Genomic DNA, 21482 nt, shown 5'->3' on the forward strand with positions numbered 1-21482 from the left:
CTTACAACAAACTTTATTACCGTTTCTTAAATGTTTTTGTAACTTTGCACATCTTTCACATGCTTTAATTAACACTAACTACTGAATGTTAGTTTCCTGAAGAGGTTCCTTTGCCAAGTCTACGCTTCTCAACTCATGAGCAGCATGCAGTTGCTGGCTAGGGTTTAGTAGTCGTAGTACAGTTTTATTACTACGGTTTAATGAATTGGAGTCTTAATTAACAATTAAATGAACAGTTTAACAGTTAATTTACAGTTACAGTCATCTGGAGGGATTTCGTTAACCCCAGGCACTTTCGAACTTTGTCCATGTCGCGTCTGGGCTACTCAATTTCGACCAGATTGATCTTACTGACTCAGATTCTGCAATAAAAAAAAAATATTTTATTCTACATAAACAGAACATATTTCCTGTAATCGTAAATGATATGTGTTTGTCGCCACATAAGCAAGTTCTTTTCACCTAACTGCCGCATGGAGCAAACCTGAATTTCCTCTAACAACTTGAGGGACCTGGCCCACAATGACAGCCCATCATAGGTCACAATGACAAGCTAGCTGATCAGGTCTTGAAGAGGCTGCTACTTTGTTGGTTCAGGGGTCTCAATGGATCCTTAATGGCGCCTCAAGGCTACTTTTTTATTATATATATATATATATTATTATTATTTTTGTATCACTCCTGGCTCTAAGACCATTGAATAAGAGTTTGGGAAAATTGCATCACATTTGTTTTTGTTAAGTAATAAGTACTTAAAGGATTTTTGTATGATGCGTGACCACATCGTGATTATAATAATTATAATTGATGTATTTATTTATACATTTTAAAAAAAAGTAGTCATTGAGGAGATGTAAGGATCTGTTACTTTTTGCAAGATATGCTTTCATGCTGTTGCTGGATCATTGTTAATGCATGCCCTGCGTCGTGCAGATTTTTATTTATCTTTAATTCAGAGTACGATCTAAAATGTACAACAAATGATCATTTAAAATGTTTTAAAGTGTGTACTGTAATATTTTTAAATTTAAAACTAGTAAACGTTTTAGAAGGTTCATGGATAATGGTAGAGCTTTGAATAGTAGCATTGTTATGGTGACATTCCTTGACAGGCTTATAAGAAAAAAAACACTTTAAAAAATAAAATTACATAGCATTTTTCTAATTTTAGTTGTACCACTTGATATATATATATATATATATATATATATATATATATATATATACACACACACGCACACACACACAAATGTATATACACACACACACATTCTGTTTACATGTTTACGGTTACAATGTTTATGGTTGTGCTACCGGCCTTGACATTTATTAAATAATTGTTGGACAAAAGTTTTGTAGTTATTTTAACAGCTTTAAAACTAAATTAGAGAGAGAGAGAGAGAGAGAGAGAGAGAGAGAGAGAGAGAGAGAGAGAACATTATCCAAAAGACTTAAAAACATAAAGTAATAATATTATATCATACTGCTACAGGGAACACAACATTTAATTTGAGCATAAAACAAAATCATTGAGTAAAAAAATGGCTTGTGCTTCACAAGCCATTTGCCCAGAGGATATTCTTCACCACTAGAGAGCGCTAGCATTCCCTTCCACCGCCCCTCAATGCCTCCCTGTTCCATATTTAAATGAGGTCGTTGTAAATGTTATGAAACTGCAATCTTTCTTTTTCTGTCTTTAAGGGCACAGAGATGCTGAATCCTATTATGTTCTCCATTTCTCTCCCTACTAAAATCCGTGACGCTTTCCCGGGCATAAAAAACAAACGCAAAAACAAATAAAAACTCTTCGAGCGCCATCGATTCGCCAAAGCATTAGGATATTGATGAAGAAGATGATGATGATTATTATTATTATTATCTGAAAAGAGAATAGAGAATATATTTACGGAAACTCAAGAAAATGTGATAGTGAAAGGTGACATGCTGGGCAAAGAGAATGAAAACCTTGACTTGAGGGGTTTAATCATTATAATAGAAATAAAAATGCAGGACAATCTGGCACGCAGCTAAAAAACAAACAAACAACAAAAACACGTGTGAGTGCGTTCATGTGTGTAGAATTAGGGCACCAAAAAAAATGTAAGACAAAAACTGAAGAATCAACAACTCATAAGTTTAATAGACTTTAATAGACTTTAATAGACTTTATTAAACATTTTATAGAGACGCTGTTTTTTGTTAAAGTGCCTCCAGATAATCTCCTGGCCTGGGTAACATTCCTTACAGCTATATTCATCTCAAAACCATTCTTCACAAGAGTTTCAATATAATTTATGTGGTTATCCTATTAATATAATGGTCCCTGGTTACCCCCCATGTTTAATTAAATAGGTCATAATACTGCCATTATACACGTCCATTTACAATGGAGGAAAGAAAGGTGAACCTAGTGCAAAGACACAAAGAGGAACTCCTGAAACACGATATTCCGTTGAGCTCCCATAATACTGGAAATACATTGAATATGTATCACAATAAATATCGTATATTACAGTAAATGCCTCAGAATTCCGATACATACCACAATCCTTGCAACGCCTTCTCACGAAGAGAACATTCTCACATTCCTTTTTCTACACGCTCAGCCGAAGGAGCATATCATACACACTGCAGGTTTCGCTCTCCTTCACCTCGTCACAAGTCCGCCACCTCAGACATTCAAAGACTCACAATCACAGAAATAAACGCACAATAGAAATTGCATTGCGGTCGAGGGTCACGTGTTACAAACATCTACAAGTTATACACTATATGAGGAATAATGACTTGCACTATTTCCGCCCTCGTCTTTCTTTGGCCGACAGTCACTATCATTTCAAATTCAAATGTACAAATTATCACCATGAAGATACATTTACATTAAAATACCTGAATCTGTATACAACGAAAATGCAATATTTTCTATATAATCATATATGAATAAAGACTTTTTTAAGAGCACATACAATTATCACATGATTGCATGAAACAGACAATGAGTCAGCATTTTTTAAATCATAACTGCAGAGGTTGTCTCATTGTCATGACCTGTCCAACTTGGAGAAGATGGCAGATCGAAGCAGCCGGAGGTTCCTTTCGTCAGCATATTTCATTTTGTAAATATGCTGTAAACATAATATTCATTAGCTTATCTTGAATAAATAGCTCTAAAATACTTTTATATACACACGGTGTGCCACCAGCACTCTTGTGCACACAAGAATAATTTTGTGATACTTGTCAGGTTTTGAGCTGTGCTTTTCTGCTTTTCTCTCGCGCGAGCGCATCCACGCGCGCGCACACGCAGAACAATAATCTACATGAAATGACACTAGATAGAACACACGCAGTACAAGACTTCCCACCAGCACACATCCATCAGTTACCTGAAACTATGTGTGTGTGTGTGGGGGGGGGGGGAGATGGGGGGGGGGGGGTCTTGCAGTCTTAATGTTGGGTTCTCTCCTCAAATGATGTGCCGATCTACAGGTCATGACCCAGCCTCTCGATCTCATCGATGAGGAAGTCGATGTCGGATTGGGTGGCCGCGTGGTTGGAGACCACCATGCGGAAGAAGTTGACTTTATTGCCCTGAGGCTGGTAGCCCACCATGGTGGTCCCTGTCTCCATCATCATGGCCTTGATCTTTGGCGCCACCTGGCAATGAAAAAAAAGAAGAAGAAGAAACAATCAAATCATTAGGGCATCTCACCATGATGTCATATTTTTATCTGGGTGGGAAAAGCCCGTCTGATCTTCCGATGGCGCAGTAAATCCTTAACGCAAACAAAGTAAGTGATAATTAATTATGATGATTTTAGTCTTCTTCTCTACCACCCTCGTTTAAATATGTGACGTTACATGAGGCAAATTGCTTAACATGTCGAGAGGAAAGCGGATTCCAAAATAGACGTGGTGGAAATTCACACATAGGATTACGCCGTTGGAGAGCTGGCGTTAGATAGCAGGCTCAACATTACGTTTTGCTACATTTTGCAAAGACAACCCAACCAAACATTTACCAAACAAGTCTACACACCCCAGTTCAAATACACGGTTTTTTTTTGTGATATGAAAAAATGATAAACATCCATCAAGTCTAAACTTTGAAAGAAAGAAAGAAAGAAAGAAAGAAGGAAGGAATAAAAGAAAGAAAGAAAAATAATCTGTTCGAGAGTAGAAATATTAAGTAAACAACTGTGATAATGTGGTTGCACAAGTGAGCACACCCTTACGAAACTAGGGATGTGGCTGTGATCAGAACTAACCAATCACATTCAACCTCATGTTAAATGGAGCCCACTCTTAGTGCCTCTGATTATCCCCAAATACATTTTTGATGTTCAAGTAGGCTTTTCCTGACGTTGTTTTTATTTATTTACTTATTTATTTACTCGTACGCCTGAAAGTTTTGTGTTAAAACCCGGAACTAGGGCTGGGTACATAACACAAAACAAATAATAGATATCAAATTGATTTTGCTTTTCGAGCCTGATAGCGATTGAATTTAATTTGTTTCCTTACATTTATGAAAGACCTGACGCTTTTCTGCTTGAAAGACAAAAAAAGGCAGCTACTAAATAGCTGAATGTAATGTTTGCTTATTTCCATCAATATGAGTTTGAATGCGATTGGTTCATTCTTAACACAGCCACATCATCAATTACAAGAGGGTGGGCACAATTGTGCAACCACTTTATTGGCAGTTGTTCATTTATTTATGTTTTACTTCCCCTCTTGAAAAGAGTATTTTTAAATTTCAATTTTCAGATTTTAGGTCACATTATTAGTGAAAAAAAGTCTTGAAGTTATGTATTTATTTATTATTTATCTGAGGCTAAGACATGATAGGCAGTCTTGTGATCGCTGCTCAACTATTTACGAAATCCACTCATTTTTATTAACTTCAAATGTTCCGCTGGATTAATTTGGATTTTTGGGAAGGAAATTTCAAAAGAAAACCTCAACCATTTGGGGTACATCTGTTTTTGTCATGGTTAAACCTCAGGCCACTGTATCCTGGCACCTGTTGTTTACCAACATTATGCAATGCTCGACTATCTCTATGGTCCGAGTGTTGCCAGGCGTCTCACCCTATGGAGCTTTTCCCGCCTCTCCTCACTGTCTGGCATTCCCCTCAGGCTGGGTGGGATGTACCAAAAGCAAACGTTGGTGTGCTGAGGCTGCGGACGGAACGTACAGTGAAGACAACATAGAGGCATGTAGCTCAATTAAAACCACATTAGGACGGCTTACCACTCCATCAAACACCATCTCGTACCCCTCCCTGTTCTTGATCTTGTTATACAGATACTGAGACAGATCCAAGCACCTGTCAATGTGCTGCTCAAACCCAATGGTGCCCTGTGAGGGGAAACGCAGCATTAAAGCGGAAGTCAAACTTAAACATTTCTTGACAATAATATGTTATCTGTGACCTCACTAGTCTAAACATAACATTCTGATTAATATTACATTTGTGGAATAGGAGTTATGCAGCAAAATCCGGCCGTTTTTATCCATCTCATTTTGCCACTTGCTGTCGACTAAAGATGACATCACTGTTGCTCAGGCAACGACCAATCACAGCTCACCTGTGTTCTGAAGTTGAGCTGTGATTGGTTGTAACTTGTTACCTGAGACCTGAGCAACTGTGATGTCATTTTCCCTCGACAGCAAGTGGCAAAATGGCCGCCTTCTGATATTGATAAAGACTGCTGGATTTTGCTGCTTAACTCATATTCCACTAACACAATATTAACCAGAATACCGTATTTAGACTAGTGGGGCTGCATAGAAAATATTAGGGGTGGAAATCTTTGAATGTCTCACGATTCGATCCGATTCTGATTTTTGAGTCTGGGGTTCGATTCAGAATCGATTTTCGGTTAAGAATGATATCTGATTCAAAAATGATTTGATTGACAATGATTTTTGCTTCCTTTTATAAATGTGCGAAGAATCGTAATGATCTACTCCAGTCTGACTCGCTAATGCTAATTAGCGCGCTACCCGCAGCACTTTTATCTCTCAAAAGAACGACTCCACGCTGCAAAAAAACAACTTTTATTGTAATAACTTGATCGTGACTTTTTCCTTCTACTCTCTAATGTGGCTACAACTTAACAGTGTGTCAGAATGCGTGGACCCACACTGCCCCTAAGTGGCCAAATCGAGTACAACATGAACAATGGTCTCAATAAAGGCACACACAAACAAAGGCAAGACAGTATAAAATAATTTAAATAAAATCGTTTTTGGGACATTTAAAATCGATTCTGAATCGTACTAAATGAGAATCAATTTTTTTGGCACACCTCTAGAAAATATTGTTACCAAGAAATTTGTTTTGGGTTGACTTCTCCTTTAAAAAAAAATATGAAATGATTTTAAAGGCAATGCAAGTCTTTTACCTTGGCCTTCCACATGAGCCAGAACTTAAATATGTCGACATGCCGACCGCACTGGATGGCTTGGTCCCCAGTGTCATACGAGACGTCGTACTGCTTGTCTTGTTGGAACAAATAACCAGCACACATGGAGTTACAGCCTCCCATCAGTCCCTGCAAACACACATGCATCGCAACCTCTGATCATCTTTTCCTGTATTCGGGACACGCTCGGAAAATATTCAGATCAATGAGCTCTCGTGACAATGACCGCTGCTATGAACGTGACCATGCGGAATGCTTCTTATACAGCTGCGTACCTTCTCCCTAACAAGGATCGCTGAGCACTGCAGGGGCACGCCCATCATCTTGTGAGGGTTCCATGTAACAGAGTTGGCTCTGCAAAGTTGAAACACGATATTCCACTGAACTGACTGACAGGCAACGTATTGCAGTTCTCGATAACTACCTCTCGATTCCATTGAGTTTATGGCGGTGCTTCCTGGACATCAGCAGACCGCCACCCCACGCCCCCTACAAGACAACAGTTAGCAAAAGGCATCACATTAATAACATGAATATGAACTATGATGATCAAATAATGTTTGAAACTCACATCCACGTGCAGCCACAGGTTGTACTTCTCGCAAATGTCAGCAATCTCATTGATGGGGTCAAAGGCGCCATACACAGTGGAGCCACCTGTGGCGTTGACAAATAACGGCACGTAACCCTGTGAAATGGACACACGTTTAACACTCGGAGATCGTGAACAGTTGGCACAAAGCAAAATCAAGAGCCCACCTTCTGTTTGGCGTCAATGATCTTGGCCTCCAGATCGGCAGGAATGACCCTCCCCCTGAAAGAGCGGAACATAACATAAGACAGGAGTGTCCTGAAAGTCAACTAAACTGAAACTAAATAAGAAAAAAAAAATATATATATATATCATTAAGACCTTTGGTCCACTGTTTTGTTACAGAATAGATGTGCAGCTGTAAACACTTGTTTATTTATTTATTTATTTTAAGATGGAATGTATGCATTACCTTTCATCTGTTCTCAGCAGAATCACATTCTCACTGCCAAAGCCCAGAGCGGCTCCCGCTTTCTTTATGGAGTAGTGGCTCTGCAGGAACAACACACATCAGGTAAACAATGACTCGCTTAGTGACACAATTGCTCAATAAGCCATCAAGGGCAATGGAGTTTTGGTGGCCCAATCACAGCTATGCAATTCTCTAAGGCGGGTGGGGGGCGAAGCATTCCGAAACGCTGTGTCCTTTGATCTCATCCACCAAGCATCAATATAGCGCAAATGTTTTAGATTCTAATGGATTGATTTAATTCATTCATCTGATTAAAGCCGCTGAACGTAGAAAATTTAATTTCGAATCGCTACTGCCACCTGTGGCCGGAAAATGAAACTACACACACATGAAGTCACATCCGCAGAGAGAGGGTGGTAAATTCAAACCGGAATCCAGTCTAAAAACTATTGGCCAGAGGCTTGCAGGTGTACCCATTGTGAACAGCGAAGCCTTTAATATGCCAATTAGAAGACGTTTTATCATAAATGGTCAAATAAAAAGGCTATTATAAATATATTTCTGGGTAAATTGTTACATTGAGAAACTTTCATGAAAACATTACGAATAAACGCATTAAAAAAAAAACAATTGTATAACATTTAAAAATATTATTTTATTAAATAATTTGTTGAATAATTATAACAATAAAAATAATCATATAAATGAAATGAAAATAAATATAATATATAAAAACAATTTAATGACTTTTTTTATCATAAAAAAAACTTAAACGAACATCTTTTTTAACATCTTTTTTTTTCTCCGAATGACGTTGACGATCTATCTTATTACAAAATGAAAGTTGTCCCACCCGCACGCTAAGGAAATGTACTTAAGGCAAACTGTGTGTGTGTGTGTGTGTGTGTGTGTGCGTGCGTGCGTGCGTGCGTGTGTGTGCGTGGGCGCACGCGCGTGTGTCCAGTGGTCTCATTCAACATACATGTTCCGACGTGAAGAGAACCAGGCGAGGAGCAGCGGACATGCCCTTGGTCTTGACCTCAGGAAAATACTTGTAACGAGCGATCATCACACTGTACATGTTGGAAATAGCGCCCCCTGTTGAGTAGAAACAGTTAAACTTTTTAAGAAAATCTGGCATAATAAACTAACACAAACCTGAGTTCGCAAACGACTATGTTTACCAACAAATTGGTTTACAAACACGATTTTTTTTTTTAAATGTTGCTTTGATTCTCAAAGTATGCAGTCACAGCATCCAAGCCAAACGCCGTTATGCTTTCTCTCGCACAGCGTAAATATTGTTCACGCTTGGTGGCTTCGCTCATGTTTTTTTGGGGTTTTTTTTGCTCTAAATTAATCAGTGTGGCTACTTAGAAGGTGAAAAGTACAAGATTCTGTTGTGTCAAAAACAATCCAATTTGGACCAACCCACTAACTTGAGTTAATTTGACTAAACCTTTTGAATAGTTTTTTGTCAAATTGACCGGTCCAATTTTTGACCCAGCATTTTTAAGTGTGTGTAATAGCTTTGTTTTCCATTAACTACTGGGGTTTTTTTTTTTTACATTTTTTTTTTTTAATAAAAGACAAAAGTCTCCATATTTACTATTGTTTGGTTGCTAACCTGGCGAGAAGAGGCCGTCTCCCTCACCACCGGGCCAGCCAATCATCTCTCTCATCTTCTTCAGGGTCAGCTGCTCCATTAAAACAAACACTGGAGCTATCTCGTAGGTGAACCTGCCAATCAAAAAGGATAAAATGTACGCATCAGCACATCAAGGAGCATCAAAGCAACAACTACGTGTACAGGAAGGAGAGACCATTTTGTATGCATGCACACAAAGAGTGATTGGTTTTCCATGAGCTCCTCCAACAATTCCATCCGCAGAGCGCAAATTGGAGCCTGCGCTGACTGAGCTAATTAAAGTGTGTGATATAGGCAGCAAACATTCATATTCAAATGCCTTGTGAAATCCTTCAGTAGTTTAATTAAAGCGCACAATGCTGTGATGGCTATCTGTCAATCCTGCCAACCTCAGTCACAATTGTGAAAGGGGCTGATTTGACAGCTGAGAGGGCTTCAGCGTGTGTTTGGGCAAGATAACAGGACGTGTGTCTGCGTGTGTGGATATTGACCACAAAGTTAAAAAAAAAAAAAGGAGAAAAAAATCATATAATTAATTCCCCCCATAGTGCGGTTAAATGAAAGAAAAAGATTAGAAGTCACAGGGATGCACAATAAAAAAAAAAAGTCCAGTCAGGAGAAGTGAAAGTTAAATGTGCCACATACGTCTTTACATCCACTCTACACCTCCCACACTGGCTGATCCCTCTTTGTAATGAGGCCACTTAGTGCACCACTATTACCATCGAAAACATCTTGTCCGCAATTATGCTCTGCGGCGCAGGAAAAGCTTTTTTGTTTTGTGTGCAAAGAGGAGGCGAGATAAAGACTTGTGAGGAGGAAACAAAGAAAGAGGAGGTGCACGAGAGGACGGCGAAAGGACATTAGGGTGGGGGGTGGGGGGTGGGGGGGGTCTTAAAAACGGGATGAAAAAAGAAAATTACATGATGATGAATTGAATTACACTGACATGGTTAACAAAGAACAATATAAGGTGTTCTTTTAAAATTAAGAGCGGAAAAAAGTGTCTCTCTTTTTATGTATTCCAACCACAGCCAAAAAGAAACAAAACCTCTTTAAAATTGCGAGTCATTTCACGCCATCATGACAATAATGGCGATGATTATCACAATCAGAGCCAATCATTGGTCTTTTGAGGGTGAAAATTACCCCTCAGTCACCTGCCTGTCCCCAGGGAAAGCCCCTAAATGCCCTTATTACCATCATCAAGGGCGCCCCTTGTGTGTGCGAGTCTCTTCCAGCGCGCATCTTTTATGTGACTAACCCCGTGACACGCAGCGCGAGTCGGACCGTGTCCGCGGGGGACAATGCAACGAGGACTTGGCGGGGAGCCGCCGCAGCCACTTTCCACAGTGTGGCTGGGTTTTGTGCGGCGCCCGAGGACATTGTGTGACAGTGTGGGGCCCAGCTGGCCTATATCTGCTCAGACCAGCTCACAATGAGCATGCAGTCAATGGACTGGAAATCCTTGCTGCTGTATCTGGGACAGCCGAGCTGGTGTGTGCGTGTGTGTGTCAAAACTGGTGTCATTATGGAAGTGGGCGCAAGCGCACGGATGGATGTGTGTGTGTGTGTGTGTGTGTGTTTGTGTGTGTATCCTCCAAGTGGGATGTGCTGATATAGAGGAGGTGGTGGCTTTATGACTAATGTTTTGAGAAATTGCATGTGTCTCAATCTCTGTTGAATATCTCTACATTGAGCTTCTATTCTTGTGCCAAGTAATAACAGCTGAAATATGACCTAATATTGTGCTGCACCTGGTAAAGAATCAGCATTTTATGGGGCCAATATGGTGCTATTTAATCATTATTTTTCCTCCATTTTACCCCAAGAGACCAGCCTAGAATTTAATGCGAGCAGTCCATTAATCCATTCACAAGATAGACAGCAAACTGAACCAATCAACATCAGTGGCAGAGCTAACTTTATAGAAGGTTTGATTCTTGCAGTCAATGTCAATTATATCAATTATTTTCACAACATTGCAAGCAAACAACATAGCTGAGAAGTATTTTTCCCCCCACAACCATTGGTTTCAAAAAATAAAATGCACCCGTGTCCAAGACATTGCTCAACACATTTATAAGACAAGCGGGAACACACAGAAATAAAAAAGCAGTGTTTAGAATTGTGAAGGAATAAGAAATTGTTGTGTCATTGTGGTTTTTAGACGATTTGAACGACTATAGTAGCTAGCAAGTGCATACACGGAAAGCAACGTTAAGCAAGTTTAAGTAAAGCTATGGCAAATAAAATGTCAATTTCTATTATAGTAAGTATGTAACAGAGAAAAATAGTAACAATCACAATTATTATTATTTGTTATTAATACTGAACGTTCAAAATATACTATTTATTCAACCACTAAAAATCTTCTTCAAATATAACTTTAAAGACCAACCACAACTTAGATTTATATCAAAGTAAAAATAATAATATGAAAATAATAGCAATGAAATATAATCGCTAAAAAATAAATACAGTACTGGCTGCCTTGGCCTCTTAGGGGCAGTGTGGTGCCGTAAATGCACAGTGCTACACACTTAGCTACACTCAAAAGGTGTAGAAGAAGACATTCACAATTGAACATCATCAATTTAACATGTTTTTTTCACAGATTAGGAAGACTATATATCTTTGAGTATTGTTATATTATGTATGTGTATGAATATTTAGAACTCGATGCAAATTTTCAATTAGCCTGTCAATGTCATTTCACATTAATGGCCAGCATTAGCATTAGCATTGGATATGTTTCTTAAACAAAGTATGCTTTGGATTTAATATACAATGTAACTTATTTTGTTGTGTTTTTAGTTTTACAGTTAACTTCAACTGGGGTCATATTAAACAACGCAAAGTACACTAAGACAGGGCAAAATAATGTTTGTATGATTGTGAGAAGACAAAATCAAAATTCAACTTGGATGAATTGCACACACACATATGATGCAATATGGATTTCGAAATGATGCGGTAATTTAAAGCAACATTTTTTTCTCATCAACTATAAATAATCACTCCTCATGTAATTGATATATTGATCCAGACAAATTAGATCTCTAGTGAATTTCTTAGCATTGTGGAAGCTTAATTAAAAATAGATTATCCTCTAAGTGTCAATTCAATCCATCATGGATAAAAGGTCATGTGGACCAAACATTCTATTGTTAGCTATATCTGATTCAACCTCATTGTTATTTAAGTATCAATTGTATTGCAGTGTAGCCTGCTGTTTCTTCTTTTGTCAATCAATCATTTCTTCATTCTCGTTTGTAATTTTATTAGATTCTCAATTTTACAACTCTTAATATTTCTAATTGTTTAACCCTTATATTATCCATGCAAAACAAAACAGAATAAGCTTCTCACCTTTAGCAACATGTGAGTGGTCTATAATTCTAACCTAATGAATGTTTTTTTTTATTGGGAGTTAGTACATGTTTGGTTGTGCTTGTGTTGTGAAAAGGTGTGAAGCTGATGTGGTTCATGCCCTCCATCGGACTGGGCCTCAATGTAGCTGTGACCTGAGATCAATATGCAATCTAACCACCCCTGGGGCGGGCCAGACTGTGATACACGAAGCAGCTCGACAGCTGCCAACACTCTATCAACTCACAAGTCTTCACAGGAGAAAAAACTAAAAACATTTACAATGACAACGGTGCTGCAGAGAGCCAAGTGGCCTACAAACGGCAAATTCTGTCATGCCAAATTATTCATCCCATAAATGATTAATGGTGTCAATTGCAACAAGTGTGTATGACTTACATGTTAGTGTTGGCAGTGGAGGTGAGCCACTCTCCTGCCAGGCCGATGATGTCCAAACCCGAGGACAACTGGTTGAAGAAGCGAGGGTGACCTGAGAGAGAAACATACACAAAACATAAAGTTGTTGTACGACAAGCAGTTTAATTGTGTGGGGAAACGCTGCTGTTGCAGCAATCGCCTACTTAACTCGAATGTGTGCCTTTTGTAAGTCAACGAAACCCGAAATAGATTGTTGTACTGCTCTGGTAACAAGGTTATAATGTGACAGCCATTTAGATTCAAGGTGCTCGCACACATAGTCAGCCTCAAGAATGCCTGCAGCCTAAATGCAGTCATGGATATAAATAGCATGTAAATGTGGTGTTAGCAGGCCCACATGATAAGTATGTTTTATATTTAAAATGCACTTGGTCACAGCATTAGGTACACCGCTGCTGTTGAAGGAGATACAAAAATTACAATGACAAACTGACAGGAGGCAATCGTTTTATATTGCGACTGCAGTACAGTTAGACTGGTGTAAAACTGCACTGTATCATACTTAGACAGTGGTGCCTTGAGAGATGAGTTGAATTCCTCCCATGAAAATGCTCAAGCCTCAAATCATTACAATATTCCTTGTTTCCTTTTTCTTCTGTTATGATCTGTTTTGTAATGTTTTCCTTGTGTTCCCCTTTGTCATGTCAAGTCTTATGTGCCACGGAGGAGGCGGGACTTCCGACTTCCTGGTTTCCACATATCCGCTTTGTTTCCGTTTCCTTTTTGCGACGTGTGGGCCGCATCCCAGTCCTTGCGCTTCCGCCTTTGTGCCCCTCGGTTGCGCATTCCGGTCGACGAGTGCGAGTCTGTAGTGTGTCTGTCTCAGTTGTCCGAAGCATTTCAGAGAGTTGAGATGCCCTGCGCGCTCCCGCCGATGGGCGGTTGGGGGGCGCAGGGGTGCGAGTGTTGAAACGCAAACGCGGAAGTCGAAAGTCCGTGGCATCTACCCCATTACGTCCACCTCTGCTTGTCATCCCACCCCCCTTGTGTTAGCCAATCAGTTCCCTCAGCCACGTTGCCTTAATTAGTGAGTGTGGGTTTTGTTTACTGCTTTCGTTCAGTTTGGGCCTGTGTCCAAAAACACGAATTTGTCGGCTGCATGACGTCACTCCCGGCACGACTCGACAGCACGCACGGATTTATAACTGATTTACACATGAATGGATTGCCGGCCAATGCGCCACCGACAAGCAGCATTGATTATCCCTTCATATAGAAATCCGTGTGTGCTGTTTGAGTCGCGCCGGGAGTGACGTCATGCAGCCGACAAATTCAGCCTTCGGAGGACCAGGCTTTGTGATTTTGGACACAAACTGTGTTGGTCCATTGTCGTCCCCCCAAGTTCTGTCGTTGCCACGTCCTGTCCCCCGTTTAGTTTATCAAGTTGATTCTAGACTTTGTTGTTTTTGTGTTTGTCTCTCAGTTCCATGTTCACCTCCTCGTTTTTGTTCATAAAAAAAAAAACACTGGACAGAAAGGATAAAAAGTCATCGGATCTCAAGTTTTTGTTCACAAGTCAAAGGGGATTTTTTTTTTGGTCAGAATGATGGTTTGCGTGGCATTAAAAAAAAATCCGAATGTCACTTGTATTTCATGCCAGTCATGTTTACAAATAGAGCGACAAAATGTTAGAACCAGTTTTACACCACTGCAACTACAATAGCCTACTAAACATTAAGAGTGAGATAATTGTTATATTTGTATTAGAACTTATGATACTGATCTATTATGATTTCATTATAGGCTATTGTGCAAGCTGTAACGTTCAGTACCACGGCCAGCTCCTAGTCCCACCGGTATTTCTCAGGAAAACAATCACGGATCTCAGGGTTCAAAATGAAGTAGACGCAGAATGATATACTGTATGAAACCCAAGGGACAGTTTGAGCGCTGTCGTTTTAACAGCTGCAAACAGGCCACGTTAGGACGCCTTCAGGCGACACTTACTTTAATAAGTCAGACGGCAGCGCACAGGGACGTCAAGTGAATTAATGCCATGGGGGCAATAAATAAGACAGCAGATTATTTTTAAACGGTGGGAGGGGTGGCGGGGTCTGTTGAATTATACGTTAGCATTGTTGTCATTAATTCAACTTTCCTCCGCCTTTAATTGGCCAAAATTCAAGATAATGTATATATTTTTTTGTTTTGTTTTTTTACATTTCTTTCTCATACCTGTCCGGACACCATATTTGAGTGTGTCCCTGCAGTCCACCAGGATCTGCTCCAGAGACTCGGGCTGGTCGGAGAGCTCTAGGTTAAAGCCCTCCATGCCCTCCAGGAGCTGGTGAGGGTGGTGAAAGTCCAGCACCTTGGTGGAGCGCTCGAACGTCTTCTTCACGTAGTTGGTCAGGATGTCAACCACCTCCAGTAAAAACTGCATGGTTGGTTCCTCTCCATTCTTTGCGGGCAACAAGTCTAGAAGATGCCAGGGGAAATTATTTCTGATTAAAGCTTGTGAAAATGCAGTACTATAGGGTGGTAGTGGGGAGGGAGGGGGAAGGGGTATTTCATTTCATGCATTAGGTTACATGTAACTTAAGCAAAGGTGCATATATTGTTCATCTAACTCCCCCTCCCCCCCAAGTAAAATGTTAGCTTCACTGTATTAAATGATGATGAGTGGCTCTGCAATCACAAAATATGCAGTCTTTTCATTGGAAATTTAGCAGAAGTAGTTGTGATATATTTTTTAAAATGATTAATTTAATTAATTAATTATATTGAATTACTGTATACAATTTTAATTTTTGCTATTTTGTTCTTTTTCTCCATCTAATTGTCTGATAGAAATCCCCTGCATGTTCTTATGCAAGTTTGGTTTCCAAATAGTGTTCATTGCAATGGCCTCTTCTTCTTTTATTCATTTGTATTTAATTATATATTTATATATTTTAGCATGGTTAAATAAAGGTAAAAAAAAAAGTAAGAAAAAAAGAATGATAAACTTGAAAGATTTTTTTTTGATTTCCTTTTTTGGATTTGGCTTGCTCATTAACGTAATATTTCTTAAATGCAGGCTATATTTGCTTACCTCTGGCAAACAAATTTGAGAAGTCGGTCTCGGTGCGTCGGAACCGGGCGTCCCTGTCACTGTTGTCACAGGAGAGCAGATTCTTCTGACCCAGACGGCCTTTTTCCTCCAGGCTGTTGTTCTTCTGCAGGAACCCTAGCGTGTTGCACGGGGAAGTGCACGAGTTATCGCCAAACATCTCCATCATGCAATATTTATATCAGTATACAAATGTATTTTCATGTAAGAAAAAGCAATAACGTTCCTCTAGTTGTTCTTCGGTATCATTTAAAAACAATGTATTTCTGGTGGAGGCCAAATCATACCAAACCTAGGCTATATATAGAATAAACCACACCCCCGACACACACACACAAACACCCTCACACACTGATCGGCTCAGTGATCCGCGGACAGCTTTCGGCTATGGCCCCGTGCCAACAGTAGCCTACTAAGCCCCCGCCCCACCATAAAAAGGGTTAATGAAGGATGCCAGAGCGGCACCGTGTCTGCCTTCACTATATGGGCCTGCACGGTGATTGATCCGGTCCCCGTGAAGGTCCATAAGGCCTGCTAAATAAATAAATATATAAAGTAATTAATTAATGGACTAATTAATAATAATAATAATAATAATAATAATAATAATAATTAAAAAATGCCAAATTATTGCTTGCATTTCATTTGGATTTTTTTTTTAAATTCAGTTCATATAATTTTACATTTCGAAAAATGATATCATACATTCAGAGTTACACATTCAAACCCAATACGATAATCCATTCAAATGTAGGGTAGATTAATCATCGTCGGAAACCCATTTGTTATATACAATTATAGTTATTTGTTGAAAGACTAGAGGCCAGTTCTGTCATTTCGCTCACTGAATTTTGACCTATACGTGACTGTAAAATTTTCAAAACAAATGTAGGCCTATTACAATTTATCTGACCGTGGGTGCTTTGCAGCATATTTTTCTGTGCTGTCTGAAGTAGGTTTGTCCCCTTGTTTGTAGAATGGAAAAGACATTGGGAGGATCCGGGGGCGGTCAGAGTGGGTGAGAGGAGCTCTCATCATCAGACCCACGGGGTAATGTCCACTGACCTTTCCAAGATGGTAACGCAGTGTGACAGTTTCGTTCTCACAGCCTCTATACAGTGGCCTATTTTACAAGCCAGGAAATGGCTGTGAACGCAAGAATAATAAAACACAGCCCTCTGCTGACACGGTGGAGTTTTTGTAAACACTCACCTGACATTATAGGCGACGTAATGACCTCCAATACAAGAGCTGTATGAAATAGACTTCATAAAGTAATGTTTATTTGATCGAACTCTTGCTGTAGTGACTGCATTATAATGAGCTGTTTTTACTCTACAGAGCATTTTCTACTAATAATGATCTATATTATATTAAAATTAAAACATCTTGTTGGATCTCATCAGCTTTATTTATTTATATATTTATTTATTTATTTACAACAGTGGCACACTGAGTTCGCACAATACTGTTTATTATTATTATTATTCGCACAATACTGTTTATTATTATTATTATTATTATTATTATTATTATTCTGAAACGTGTTTTCTTACAAATATTGACGGCCCGTTCCGACTTGCACATTCGTTCGAACGGAATTCCGTCGCAAAGCGAGGACCACGTAAAGGCCACGCTCACAATACTTGCAGGATGCAGGAGACAACTTACCACAAATCCTCATGCCCAGTTTCCGTGTACAGCCATGCATCCACGCATATTCGTAGGCTAAAACAGAATAGACCTTTAAGTTTGTGATGTATACGGCGGCGGGAGATTGATGCAAAGGCGGCCAAGCACAGAAGCGTGAAGCGTGAGGCGGGCGGCAATTTGGCCGGGTGTGTGACAACCAGAATATATCCTTGGAAAAAATAGATTCGAAAGTTCTGCTTGTATCCGTTCATTTGGGAACATGATTGTAGCATATTTGTTTCTTGAATTTTTTTATTTATTTTTTACAAAATTGACATATTCATTTAGTGTAAACTGTAGGCCTATACTTTGTTTCTAGGCTGTGATTAGCCGATATTTCTTTAGACATAAGGAGATAAGTCATAACATTTCCGACCTACAAGGCCAAATCAATAGGGACACACTGGCTCACACACTCGCACACACACATGCAGCCAAAGGGGCCGGGTGGAAATTAACACCCGTGAAATGAGCTCACGGAGGAGGGTGGGAATTAATTGAGTACAACAGCGTGTGTGACTGGAGCTGGCTGGTGATGGTCCTGGAAATAGGTTCGAGCAGACACTTCGAGGCACGCAGTCTCACTCATACACACAAAAGCGTGGACATGCGTGAGCCGAGATGGCGTCCATTAGGACCCAATGCAAAGCGACGTAGCCACAGCGTGGACAAATAAAATGCCAGAAACTTCCACAACAATAACAAACATTTTTTTTCAAGCTTTTCAAAAGCGATTAGACCGAAGAGTGCACAGACACGCGCACGCGCACAAGCCCACGCGCGACCACATAGGCCACAAGCCATGGGGAGTGAAATGAAGCATATAGCAGAGAAAATGGCATCATACTGCTTCACCCAGACAGGCAGACAGACAGACAACCAACCCGAGAGACAGACAGGCAGCTGTGATGGCTCTGTTTTTAACCGCAGTGATTAACGACGGAGCCTACACAGCAAATGACCCGGGCAAGAGTCGCTCCCCCCCCAGACAGAGAAGGAGGGGTGACGGCAGAGAGGAGAGAGCCAGACGAACGGAGGGAGGGCGTTTAAGTGAGTGCATGTGAGCACTTTGAGCAAGGCACCCGCGCTTAGGCTACGGCCAGCCATGCACAGCATCTCAGTGAAGGACGGCCTTTTAACTAGATGTGACTGACCCTCGGGGGTCGATGCAGCAAGGTGTTATATGCACATACTTGTGGACGAGGGTCTTAAATTGGCGGTGTTGGGGTCCTGTTCCCCGCTGGTGTCTCTCGGCTCTGACGTGGCCATCACTCTCTTCTCTTATCTGATCTCCAAGAAGGCTATTATTCAACTGTAAACAAAGCAGACCAGTTAGAATGATACATCGGCCACTTTGCCGCATTTAATGTAGGACATGTCAATTGAATGATATGAAATAATAATACTAATTTTAAATACAGGATTGCAGGAAAGCCAGCGGAGTATTGGGTGCGCAATTTGGAAGCACAATTGCGCACTGACAGAACTGACACAATAAAGGATAAACGCTGGCGGAGATAAGACGCAGCCGACATCCATTTCGGAAACGCGCTGCAATATTTCTTGAACTCAATTAGCCGTTAAATTCTGTCAGAGCCGCAGTAAATATCAGTCGATTAAATACTGACACGTTAAGAAGAAAAATAGATGATATCATGGAAATGACAATAAGAACTCACTGGAGAAAATATGATGATTATTATTTTTTGTTTTCGTCTACAAGTGTTTGGAGAAATAGATTTTCAATCTATGGACACATTAAATGCACGGAAACATAGTACAACGAATATTGCTAAATATTCAACACCGTGCTATAAAAAAACAACAAAGCAAAAATGGACAATTCATTCCTGTCATCAGCAAAATATGCGCAAGATGCTTTTCAAACAAAATCCCTCTTGCTTGAAATAAGGCGCCATAAATACATTTTACGCACAAGATGCCGTGCAGTGTGAGGGATGAAAGCCAGACGTCTTACCGGCGCGCAGGAGCGTCCACAGGTAGCGGAATCCACAAACGTAGACGCTGTAAAGGCTCAGAGGTGCAGATGTCTGGAGTCTATTGCAAAGCGCGCCAATAACATCCTACCCAGCGGTGCACAAGTGAGCACTGTCTCCCTCAAGAACATTTTTATGCCTTATTTATATGAGGAGCTGCGACTGCCCATTGGTCTGTTCACATTCACACACAAGACACACACAGTCGTGAGTCACACGCACCCCCCCCCCCCCCCCCCATGACTCAGAGGGCTTGTCAAGGGACACGCACAATCGATTAAGAAGCCCAAAAAGAAAAAGTTAATAGGAACAAATAATAAAATTACAAATCTCCCCCCAGATTGTGCAATTTGTGCCCAGTATGGGTTATGTTTGCAAATGCGTGACCTTGGGAGGACAATTTTTTGGGGTCACTTTTGAGACCCAATGTCTTTGGAGTCACAGCTCAATCTGGATGATTGATTTTCAGACGCTTCCTTCAAAATACAGTACATTGCACTTTGTAAATTCCACTCCAAAAGGTAAAACACTTCGAGGGGCGAATCTGGACATTTTGGCAATTTCCCGGTGGGCCGACCTGCGGATCCCTTTCTGTTTTGAAATGATAGGAAATAAAGTGTATTTGCAACATGTAAACCAGTTGACTTCTCACACACATTTAATAATAACATTCACAATGCAGACACAGACAGGCCGTTACTGTATATTATAAATCAACAATTCCAAACATACAAAGCAGGCAGATTGTCGTAGTAGTCAAACGATTATTCATCACATTTTCTAATTAAAAGAATCCTCACAAATCAAATTACAACAATCCAAAGTCCTACGCTTTTCAATGAGTGGAGAACTTCCTTTCACCAAGTTAATGCTGCATTCGAGGAAGGTGGGAAGTCGGGACGATCCCATTCCGATTGACCCACTCCGACCCCAAAGCGTTGGAGGCCAATGTGAACAACAAAGATGGCTGATTACACAAAATTGCTTGTTGCTCTCAAATAACTAAATTCATGTCATAATAAATAAAGAAATAAATACAGTATGTTTATAATTGTGTAAATTATATTTTGCCATTTAAGATCTGTGTCTCTATTGGTGAGTGACATCAGATTGAAACCGGTGATGTCGGGGTCTTTTTTTTCTCCCCACTTTGCAACTTTCCCGTGCACACTTTCTGTTGTAAAGTCAGAAAAATCCAACTTCCCACCTTCCTACTGTGCTTGAATGCAGCATTTTTATTTGTCACCTAAGCTTGGAATTGTCACGAGTACTGGCTGCGCTAATACATTATTTACTTGTTGACACCTTCAAGTCATTTAATACCTAAAGTAGCAGGACGCAATAATTCCTCATGAGTCACTCTGTAGTCATTGGCAGCCATGTTATTCTTTGCTTAATGCACCCGATACGTCACGGTGATCATGTGGCTGTCCAAAGTAGCCGATATGGTACTTAATGCAAACATATTCATAAAAAGTACTATAAAATCATAATCGCTCAACATAAATTTAATTTTTTTTAATTTTGTCTTATCCCACGATATGGAATCAAAACCGGTGGTCCCCAACCTTTTTGGCGCCACTGGCGTAAATATTGGGGGTGCTACAAAAAAAAAAAACGTGATCCTTATCACGACTGTTCTCAGACTGTATGTCACGTGACTTCTTTTTAAGTCCATTTATCTCAGGGGATACATTTTATAACCACCTGTGATGTGTGAAAAACTGCAATAGAGAGGTTATATTCTATGCACTTTAAACTCTTGCAATATGTTTTATCTTTTCACTGTTTTTCTGGAGTAAGAAGATTTATTTATTTAAACTCATTCACAAATTTTTTTTGAAA

At 39.9% G+C, this 21482-nt stretch overlaps 1 protein-coding gene across 2 annotated transcripts; it reads right to left on the reverse strand.

Moving 5' to 3' along the window:
• Positions 1-2131: 2131 nt before the first annotated feature.
• Positions 2132-19822, reverse strand: LOC147182023 (glutamate decarboxylase 1-like). Of its 2 annotated transcripts, XM_086098611.1 has the most exons (17): positions 19619-19822; positions 18834-18952; positions 17620-17676; positions 15931-16065; positions 15072-15314; positions 12858-12948; positions 9066-9178; positions 8421-8536; positions 7439-7518; positions 7194-7248; positions 7006-7122; positions 6859-6923; positions 6710-6788; positions 6414-6563; positions 5257-5364; positions 5094-5183; positions 2132-3657 (listed from the first exon to the last, which is right to left on the reverse strand). In XM_086098611.1, the coding sequence occupies exons 2-17, from the start codon at positions 18907-18909 to the stop codon at positions 3484-3486; spliced, it is 1749 nt and encodes a 582-aa protein (XP_085954737.1). In that variant the 5' UTR covers positions 18910-18952; positions 19619-19822; the 3' UTR covers positions 2132-3483. The 2 variants fall into 2 exon arrangements, with proteins under 2 accessions (XP_085954737.1, XP_085954746.1); XM_086098620.1 differs by lacking the exon at positions 17620-17676.
• Between the last annotated feature and the right edge of the window lie 1660 nt (positions 19823-21482).

Source organism: Leptonotus elevatus, chromosome 1 (assembly GCF_054856555.1).
Source record: "Leptonotus elevatus isolate MCC_2025b chromosome 1, RoL_Lele_1.0, whole genome shotgun sequence".
NCBI lineage: Eukaryota > Metazoa > Chordata > Actinopteri > Syngnathiformes > Syngnathidae > Leptonotus > Leptonotus elevatus.

Bases quoted from the DNA above. Each gene is read 5' to 3' on its own strand.
- LOC147182023 (XM_086098611.1), bottom strand. From the start codon at position 18,909: ATGGCCACGTCAGAGCCGAGAGACACCAGCGGGGAACAGGACCCCAAC. The intron at 8,537-9,065 runs GTTAGCAACCAA...TCTACTCAACAG, and splicing joins AGACGGCCTCTTCTCGCCAG to GGGGCGCTATTTCCAACATG. The intron at 6,564-6,709 runs GTACGCAGCTGT...GTGTGTTTGCAG, and splicing joins CGATCCTTGTTAGGGAGAAG to GGACTGATGGGAGGCTGTAA.